Below are 10952 nucleotides of genomic sequence, written 5' to 3'. Positions count from 1 at the left end.
AGTTGACATTTAGCACCCGGCGGGCAAACTGTGCCATACGCCGGCACAGCCCTGCCTATCGTTTTCCCTCCCCGTTCTTCCTCTGCACCTTTTGTCATTACTTCTCCCCCTGAGTATAGAATGAAACATCACATGCACAACCTCCGTACTCTGGGGTGCTCATCTACGTCTTCTCTCGTCGTGGTGTGCGCAATTCGCTTTGAAATATGATTCACCACATTTTGCACACATATCGGGGTTCGGGGTGCTTGTTCTTGTGCACTGTACGGCGTTTCGTGCGGGCATACACACAGTGGTAGCCATAAATTCGTCGACTTACAGGCAAAACGATGCATCAAACGATTGGCAAATGTCGTAGCTAGTGTAGCTAGTGTATCTCGCAAAATTCGTTCATATCTACGATCGATCCAGGCAGGGGGAAGGCTGCAGATGATAGAGACATAATTCTTTGGTTAGCGTAGGTTAGCGAGATCTTTCTTATGACACACAAATAGTGGGTCGTTTATTATTAAGAACAATAAGTGAAGGACAATAATTATAATCTAATAATCCGACTGAATATTAATTATTATTTATTGGTAAATATTCAACTGGCCATATGGTCTAATTAGGATGGGAAACATCAAAATTGAGTGCTTTGATCTACATAGTCTAGAATTAGATACAAAAATTCGGTTGTTAAGGGTAAAAATTCCATAAATTCTAAACAAATAGTAACTTTAATAAGAAAAACAATTTATCAATTTTTTGTATAGAAATTCTGTTACAGGGTAACGCAAATTACAATTATTTCTACCTTTTTAGATTGATGGTAGAAGTCATTTACTGGATCAGTGTATGTACTGTTTCGGTAACTGTATCGGGACATGCTTGAGACTTATTTCTTGGCTACAACCGGTCTAGGTACAATTCTTGTATTGAAGTAAAATCAGTATATGTTTTAGGTGGTGTAGGGGATCACTTCCATGTTCTGTAATGAATTCCGTATAAGTTCCAGCACCACTTCCAAGGGCGAAATAGCAACACCGATATGCACCCTATCCCAGAATCGATATGAATTAAGGTTACAGGATCCTAAAGCTAATATGGTTTAGCGTTCAGTTATTAGGTCGGCATGGGTTCAGGATCTGCTCCTGAACTAGTATGATGTCAGGATCTGTTGGAGAATCGATATGAGTTTGGGATCAGTTCAAAAACTGGAACTGGAATGGGATCCGAACAAAATCCAGCTCCATTATAGGTTCTGGATCATTTTCACAACCAACATGGGTTAGGAATCAATACCAACTTTGGTATAGGACCATTTATACGACTCTTTTAGGCTTAGGATCTATACTAGGACCAATATGGGACCTGATTCAAATTCTTTTTATGGAACCTTTTGGATTAAAAAAAAACCTTTGGAGTTATGATATACCTAAGTTATATTGAAATCCTGTGTAATCGGCCCAAATTAACCACTTTTTAAATTAATTGTAATATCATTTTTGCTTTGAAGCTTACCATAATTAAACTTTTATTTGGAAGCTTTTCTTTTGCACCAATAATGTGATAAAAAAGTTTGAAATGTTTTTTATTCATTCAAAAAGTTTAAATAAATAAGAAAAAACCCATTGTGACGTCTTGTAACTCAGAGCGAAGAGTAAATATTGTTACTGCTAAAAGAAAACCTTTCTAGATACAATGCTTCCCTCAACATAATCTAAAGTAGCGATCAACATTGTTCGAACCTGACTCATCGCAAACTCTTGTATCTGCTTCACTATCAAGCGTGTAATAAATCGATTACGATTACAAAAATAAATAATGCAATTAGTGACCTTTATCGGGGATTTAAGCATGCCTACCAACATGCTCAAATCCACCAGTCACTCAATTCGCTAGGTCCCTTGGAGCCCATTATCCCTCAGGCCGTACCGTATCCGATTTATGTTCATCGGCCCATCCATTACGGACACTAACTGCACGAGCAGACACTAAAGAAGAACAATAAAAAAGAAACAGTTGTCATATCAATAGTCGTCGCTGTCGCTTGTAATAAAAAGAAACCGCTCACAATCCCCGATCGTCCGAACTGTAGTGCCCGATCACGCGACTATTCATCGCAAAGCTGTGGCGTTGAGGTGTTTTTTTTTGCAGCCTAGAAATGGCACTCGTAAAGAACGTCGAGCCAACCAATGTACGGTGGGTACAATGATAAAGTTACCTCTGCAACCTGTCCCCTGGCTGGATGGTGGATGGTTGAGTTTGAATCCGAAAACGTTGCATCTTCATTCGTGCGCTCGTTCGGGTCCGTCACCGTCACGCGGTTTGTCCGGGACTGGGACCCGTTGAAGTACCGGCGACATGTACTACACTACACGGCAACATTGTTTTCATGGCTGGCCTGACCTGGCAGGCTGAGAGGTCCGGGTGTCCGGTTTATGAATTTTACATGAGACACTCGGGCGATCGTTTCGTGTGTGCGGTAGATGGGAAGCAAAAACAAAATAAGGTGGTGATCATCATCTAGCACGGTACAGATCCAGCAAATTCTTCAATTCCGAATAGGGTTTGATGTTTGAAAATGGCAAGGTCGCGGTTACATCGACGACCGAACGACAAGCGAAACACCGGTTGGGAGGGAATGGGAGAGGAAGATCGCAAAGATCATCGGTACGTGGCGATGCTCATCAGGCATGAAGAAAATAAGAGGTTGTTTTATTAGATTTTTCGCTTCTGTGCCGTCCCGTGCGAATTTCTCGGAACAACATTTAATAGTTCCGGTGACGATCCCTTCGCTAATAGAAGATGAGATCGTGCTCGTTTTGGAATAACTTCCTCGTCTGAAGCGAACTGGTCACGAAATCTCCTTAAAATCTTCCTCCTATATATATTTGTATACACACAGAGCACGCAAATAGGTTCACCTTGACATCTCGATCTTGTGTGTTTTATTTTTGTCCATGTGTTTCTGAGTCCTCGCACCTGTCGGAAGATTTCGATACACACCGGAAATGTGATCCCACCATCATTTAGATTGGTTCGATGAAGTTTGCTAGGCCACCGTGCGGTAAGAAGGTCTCCATCTGCGGGTGGGCCTCCAATTCCCCCTTCTACTAAACCGACCTCAATTGTACCGAAATGTCACTCGATCTCGGTACTCGATCTCGGTTGGCGCTTGCGCTTGCTCGTCTCAAATTTCCTGCACAGTCATCGTGATCTTCACCGAAGAGGTTGACTATTTTTAACCCCATGCAGTTTGGTTTGGGTTTTTTGGGGTCATTGTGTCGTGTGCCGGATCAGTTTCGTTACTCACAGTAGCTGTTGCCAACACTAACACGCGAATGACGTGTCGCGAATGACGAGCTATGACGGATGTCTCACAGCAAAAAAACAAGCCCAATACATTCTGAGTGGAGATAGGAATGTCCCGTGCAGGGAGTCCACCTTCACCCGGTAACCTGTGGGTGATATTTTACACCCGTAAGCCGTCATCGAGTACCAAAGAGGCCTGTACGGAGCAGGTTTGCTGTACTTGCAGCGGCGGCAAACAACGAACCTGCGTGTAATTGATGGCTCATGGAAGATCATACCACACCGAGGAAGCTTTCGTGACAATTGGGCTTCGGACATGGGAAGTTCCGAGGGCGGCATGGCCTCGAAACTAATTTACTTGTAATTTTCAGCAAACCCACACCCCTCCGGACAGATCGTTGACAAGCGCTGAAATCCGGGCGAATTACCGTTTGGCCGAGTGGGAAGCAAACTGGCCGATTCTTTAACGCTATTTTCGCCACCATCACGGCTTGCCGCTAAATGTCAGTGACGTGACCAGTCCATTGCAGAGCCCGATGAGAATGGGGCCTACCGAGATTTGATTATTTTCCCATTAGCGAAACGGCACGAGCGGTACCGGCGAGCTTTAGCGCCTACCAGGACATTGAAAAAGCGGCATACTCTGCTCATAGGCCGTTGGCGCTCGAGGAGCCCGTCTAGGAACTAGGCACTCGGTCCAACGTACCCAAACGTAACCGGTGCTCATCCGCTTCGCTTTGTTCTGATCGGCCTTGTGTGATTTATTGCGCTCAGCTGTCCGCTTGCGCACCTAGCCCGGGCGAAATATGACACCCAGGAAGATGGGGCGGAAGATTTGTCATGCCGCTTTTTTTGGCGGCAAACGCAGCGCAGGTTGACCTTTTGAGCAACGCCCCACTTCAACCCTGGGCTACTCCACGGGGCAGGGGAGGGGCCCATTTGAATTTGAGTTCATTAGTCGGGCTGGCATGCAGGCTGATGGGTACTGGCTGGGCAGAATTTGCTCAAGGTCAGCGAGATGGGCTCATCCGCGTTAAGCTATCTTTTATGGCCGGTGGTTGTGAGTGAGCAACCGTTGCTTGATTCTGTTCACCTATAGATTGATTGAGAAGCTGCGTGATAAATATGTACTCTTATACTGGTCTCTATTTATCAACCGTGATAATGAACATTTGTTCAATCTTATCGTGCGACAGCTCATCAATCTCATGTTTCGTGTGAATATTTCGTAAAGAAAATATGATACTAAAAATAGTGATGAAAACGAAGTTTTAAGTATCATGGAAGCTACCTAAAAATCATGCAAAATCAAGTACCACCTGGGCATGCTGCATTAATTTTTAGTTTAATCAATTCTGACTATTTTTGATTGATTGATTCATCAGTGAATTGATCAGTGAATTGAACTCGTACGACGTAACAACATGCCCGTCATGGGTTCAAGTCCCGAATAGACCGAGTCCCCATACGTAGGACTGACTATCATGCTATGGTAACAATAAGTCACTGAAAGCCAAGCCCACAAGTGGGTACAGGCAGGCCTTGACCGACAACGGTTGTTGTGCCAAAGAAGAAGAAGAATAATAAATAAATTAAATAATTAATTAATTTATTTATTTATGTAATTATTATTATTATTATTTTAATATTAATTTATATAATTATTATTGTAATTTTTTAAATATTTATTTATTTATTTATTTATTTATTTATTTATTTATTTATTTATTTCTATATTTATTTATTTATTTATGTTCTTTTTTTTGAAAAAACAACAAACAAACAAATTGAAATGTTTTTTTGCTTATTATTTTTTGACCAAACACTGTTCACCTCATCAATTTGGTTGTCAAAAGTGCGGATTATCGAGGTACGGATTATGGAGCGTGCGGATTAAAAAGGTGCCGATTACCAGGCGCACACTGTATTTATTTATTTATTATTCTATTTATATATTTATTTGTTAATTTATTTATTTTACATATTTTTCAATTTATTTTTACTAATTTGAACGTGATGAAAGTTTTAAAAATATTAAAAGTAATGCTTATAAACTAATGTTGCCTATCTCTAATTAGTATAGAGTAAATCCTACCAAAAACTGCACTATTTATGAAATGGTTAACGTGGAAGATGTGGAGGCCTGAAGGCAGGAACGGAAGAAAGACAAAGAACACGTAAAGACGTAATGGTCCGTATCTGTATTAAACTGTCTGAGGAGTTTAGTAAAGGATCATTATTACAGTACAAGGGCTACAAAATAGCACCATATATCCCACTTTACGCAGAAAACCATCCATTTTATCATTAAAGGTATAAATATGTAAAGACGTTAAACCTCCTTTAAAAGAATTTCCTTAAACATGGCCCGACTTTTAACTGCACACTCTACTGATGTGTCATTTATGACGCCAGTTTTACAGCGGGGCCCGTATAAATGTTATGATATTTTCCGACCCTACAGCGTAACCGAGCTCCAAGAAGACTTTTTAATTTACTGACGCTCTTTAGCTATCGCGCGTAGAGCGCGACATTTGTGCCCGGCGCCATGGTATCCCCATGGCGGTTGCGATAGAATGGCCCTCCCTGTTCGAACGGGCAAAGACCACCGCTGTAAGGGAATCACATAAATCCCGTCCCGTGTGTATGCAAAACATCACACTGGCACACGCGTAAGCGGTGGCCCGTTTTGGCGATGGATCGATGACTACGTCGGTGCGGATTTGAATTTGACACCGCACACGGCAAACAGTAGCAGCTGGAGTGTCGATCGGCGGGTTGAAATCAGCATCAGCAGAGAGGGCTTTTCGAGAGCCCACTGGCCGCTGCTCATCTGCCGAGTGAGCGTGTGTGTGTGTGTTTGTGTAATTATGCAATGTGCGGTTTTTTCTTCTTCTCCTTTGCCTCTGTACACTCGCCTCCGGCCAAAGTGTACAAGAACGTTCAACTTTACACTTTGCACATGCAGCTGCCGGCCAACGATCGCTTGGCCGGGTGTAACGTTGCCGGCCGTTATCGAGATAGGCTTAATTGCCCAATAGATGGCACCACTATTCAGTGGATCATGTTCACGGTGCCCGTGTTCGGTACCCCAAAGCCGACACGTAAAAGCTTAATCCGTGTGCGACAGTTGGAAGCGTACCCGCTTGCCTTGGTTCAGCTGCTAGCGCACGGTCAAAGGTTGGCAATCGTTATCTTCGGGACAGGAGTGGTGTGATGTGGGGAAGAGAGCAACGACAAAAAAAACAGAAGAAGATACCACCCACCCAACGGCCCAACGCATCGAGCGATGCGCACAAACCGGTTAAAACTAGGTTTCACTTGAGGTGCCAATCCACCTTCGAACGTACGACACAACCGCAGCACCGCGGCGCACGATCATTAAACTGCGCCGGCCGGGTAGGATTCTTGCACATGTATCACCCGTTCGGAGCCGTTCGTTATCCGTTCTATCAAGGTCGGCCGCCCTGCTCCCAGAGGAACACGAAAGCACGCGACGCGAATTGTCGCCGTGACATCTTGCCATGCACTCCATAAACCCCCCGCTGCCGGAGATGTACCGTGCGAGAGTTAATGAGTGAACAAGCTCCAAGACTCGGGATGGCGTGGGAAATGGATCTTAAAAAATGCTACAACAAGGATTTACAAGATTTTATTTGCCAACCCAAGGGTCGAGAGGGACAGTACTATCTTGCCGCTCGATAATGGACGATTAATTGCCTTGCCGCTTTTATGACGACAAGAATTAATCGTAATTGGACCACCATGTAACGTAGACACCCATCCCCCACCGGGGGCGAGCGATAAAGGAAAGCGAAACACGGCGGAGGCTCGTTATCGAACACCGCACGCATGCACCGATTAAACGATAGCATGCCACCATCATCTTCAGGTCACGTTTACGATTTAGTGCGGGAAGCAATTTGTCAGCATTTCGTCAATCGCGGCATGATACGGCAGTCTGGCGGAGCACGGATATTATACCTAATCTCACGTGGACGAATTCCCAAACAATGCTTATCTTTTACTAGCCGTGTATTATCGAATGGTGGTTGAGAAATTGGATTTGGGTTGAAAAGTTTGTATAAAAAATATCAATATACTTGTTATTGTTCGTCTCGCAGTTATATGAAAAAATGATTTAGCCCTCAGTTGGGGAGTATGATTGCAGCCTAACAAGATGAACCAAGGTTATCCATTTCAACGATTTAAGCACATCTGCCAGCTCCACTACAATGGCATAGAAAAAACTCACACTCAAAGTTAATAATGTTTATTTGATGTCTTTGAATTCAAGCGTTAACAATATAGTGGATTATTTTGATAAAATTAAAAGTGGCTTTTGAGCTTCAGTCTAAACATCAAAAAGTTAAACTTTCACACAGAATAGAGTTTAATAATAAATATATAAAAAAATTGTCTTTAATACAACTCATTTGACCATTTTTATACTGAAATTTGTTTCCTTAAAACTGTTTCTAGACGACCCAGTAGTCATAACCAAGGTGGCTAGATAGAGTACACGTGAGGTTTTAATTTTGGTTACCGTGATAGATAAGTTTTTCTATGCAGATTGGACCGTGGGCCGAAATGATTCAAGAGGACTTTCCATACACTTCAGTTCTTTACGGTAGTCAAATGAAAAATAAGTCAAAATACACTGGAACTGACCTGAACTTCTCAGTATTATTTTTCAACATGTTTCAGAAAATATGAGGATCGTCTAGAAGGAATAAAAGATGAATGTGTCTCTATACTTAAGACTTATTTGAAGTTCAGTATACAGAGTCCTCGTAGTGCAACCAATTAATTTAGAACGATTCACTTGTAAAGGAAAAGAACGTTACCCTTGTCAGGTGAACCAAGTCCGACAGTGACAAATTCACAAACATTTAACTTTGTGCAAACGCTTCAGACAACGACTCTATTACTTCATCTTCTTCTTCTTCTTCTTCTTCTTTGGCACAGCAACCGTTGTCGGACTGGGCCGGTTTGTGTTACTAGTGGGCTTGGCTTTCAATGACTTATTTATTACCATAAGAGAATCGGCTCTGTTACTATTCTTTACATGTATTCTAAAAGTAACTTATCCGTCATGTACTTACTTTGACACATTAGTTTTGATTTTCCAGCCATCATACTAAGGTTTAATCTGGTATTACAACACAACATCGCTTAGCTCCATTAGATTGATTCGTAACCATGCCTTGATAATGCTATCGTAATACAGTTATCAGGTCCAGTATGTGGTGAAATAGAATTTAGGTTAGAGAATTTACTATAAAACCGCTATGAAAAGACTGTTCAGTTCGTGTGATAGCTTTGAAAAGGTAACATGAAGCAGTTCAGGCAGCTAACGGTAGCCCTTGTGGTAGCGGTGGCTTTGGTGAGCTTCGCCCAAGCTCAACAAGATGGACCACTGTTCCCGCTGACCGTTATCCATTTCAACGACCTCTACGCAAGGTACAATCAGGTGAACCTAGAAGGTTTCACCTGTGTTGGACAGGAACGGTGCCAGGGCGGCTACCCGCGCCAGGTGAGCGTCGTCCGTCAGCTGCAAGCGGAAGCAGAAAACTCACTCTACGTGAACTCTGGCGGAAGCTTCAAGGGTACGCTCTGGTACACCGTACACCGCTGGGAGGTCGTAGCGGCCATGCTGAACGTACTGCCAGCCGATGCTATGGTAAGTTGTCACTGAATCATGGTGTTGCGATGTCAAGAAGTAAACCTCTATGTTTTAATTTCCTTACAGACGCTTGGTCGATTTGATTTCTTCCACGGACTCGAGGGTCTGAACCCTTTCATGGAGGCATCGGAAACGCCCATCGTACTCACCAACGTAGACAACTCGGCTGAACAGTCGTTCGTCAACTTCGAGCGATCAGTAGTGGTCGAACGGTCAGGTCGTCGCATCGGCATTCTTGGCGTTATCCGGCCCGATGTGAGTGCTATCGGAAATCCAGGAAATCTAACCTTTAGCGATCCCGTGGAAGCCGTCCGGGAAGAGTCGGCTCGCTTGGCTGCGGATGGTGTCGACATCGTGATAGTTCTCTCTTACTACGGCCATAATAGCGAGCGAAGACTGGCTCGTAACTGTGGTCCACACGTGGATTTGATTGTGGGAGGAAACTCCAACACCGTGCTGTTCAATGGCGATGCTACCGATTTCCCACTGGAGGTCGAGGGCGACTACCCTACGGTCGAGTTCCAGCCCGACGGACGCCGTGTGCTGGTAGTGCAGGCGGGCTCGTACGGACGCTTGGTAGGCAATCTGACGCTCTTCTTCGACGAGGACGGTGAGATCGAACAATGGGAAGGCAATCCAGTGTTCCTTGATGCGAACGTTCCGGAAGATCCGGTCGTTATGTCAGCGCTGGAGCCGTTCCGCATGGAGGTGGAAACGCTTGGAAATCGTACGGTCGCCGTGGCGGAGGTATATATGTCTCGACAGGATTGTGTGACGGGAGAGTGTTTGCTTGGCATGCTGATTACCGACTCCATGGTGCGAGCATTCTTCCCAGTTTATAACGCTATCGCGCTTCAGAACCGTGGCGGAATTCGTGGAGATCTTCAAGCCGGTACGGTAACTTACAAGCAGCTGTTCGAAGTGTTACCCTTTGAGAATCGGTTGTACTCGATGCTTTTGCGTGGTAATCACATTATGACCGTGCTGGAAGACAGTGTCCGCACTGCCACGGTGAACAATGGAACGGTTCAGGCTAGGGATCTGCTGCAGGTATCCGGTTTGCGTGTTACGTACCGCATCAACAATCCACCGGGCCGCAGATTGGTTTCGCTGGAGGTGCTCTGCCAGCAGTGTAGTGGAGAGGTGTACGAACCGGTCAATCCGTTCCGGGAGTATCGAGTTGTCGTTACGGACTTCTTGGCGGAGGGTGGTGATCGGTTTGCCGCGTTCGTTCGTTACGGAATGGATCTTCAGCAAGGACCGATCGATTTGGAAGCGTTTGAGGAGTATGTTGAGCGTAGATCACCGCTGCGGGACGAAGATGGTGGACGCATTCGGTTTGTCTTCTAAAGATGGCGTTATTGAGTTAGGATTGTAAGAAATAAATGTATATTACTGTTAGTTATGAGAATGTTGTTTTTCAACACGAAAATGTAAAAAATCTTTGTTCACAGAGATCTTTGTTCATATAAACCATTATCATATACGTTATGTCTTATTGACGTTGTGTCATATTTCACTTTTTTTTTATTTTCACAAAATGCCGCAATTTTCTTGATTATTTTGATTTTTAATTTTATCAAACCTTTGAGATACTGTCTTAAAAAATAAAAACAAACATTTTCTTTCTTCAGGAAGTATGGTTTGTTGATTAGACTATACACAAAAACAATACGATTTATCACTAAGCCAAACATTTGGCTATTTTTATACTGAAATCGGTCAAACGTTTTTTCGCAAGTAAACATTTTTTCCTCATATTTTCACAAATACCAACACGCACATGAACTGATGCACTACGGTACTGCAAGCGAATATTTTACAATAAAGTGAAGTCTTTCTAGTCTCCCCGTAATAAATTGTGTCTGTTATACAGGTCGTCATAGGTCATAGCTATAGACGACCTAAAGGTAAATCGCGATGAAGGTGTCTAGATAGACCACTGGCACTGTGTATTCCCACGATTCTT

The 10952-nt window shown here is 43.5% G+C and overlaps 1 protein-coding gene across 1 annotated transcript; it reads left to right on the top strand.

The window, feature by feature from the left end:
* The first annotated feature begins 8595 nt into the window (after positions 1-8595).
* On the top strand, positions 8596-10384 carry LOC5667074 (apyrase). Its single transcript, XM_001688611.2, has 2 exons — positions 8596-8980; positions 9050-10384. The coding sequence occupies exons 1-2, from the start codon at positions 8633-8635 to the stop codon at positions 10331-10333; spliced, it is 1632 nt and encodes a 543-aa protein (XP_001688663.1). The 5' UTR covers positions 8596-8632; the 3' UTR covers positions 10334-10384.
* The last annotated feature ends 568 nt before the right edge of the window (positions 10385-10952 follow it).

Source organism: Anopheles gambiae, chromosome 2, assembly GCF_943734735.2.
Source record: "Anopheles gambiae chromosome 2, idAnoGambNW_F1_1, whole genome shotgun sequence".
NCBI classification, from domain to species: Eukaryota; Metazoa; Arthropoda; class Insecta; order Diptera; family Culicidae; genus Anopheles; species Anopheles gambiae.
Note: the sequence above shows the minus strand (reverse complement) of the source record. Positions and strands in the feature narration are given on the sequence as shown.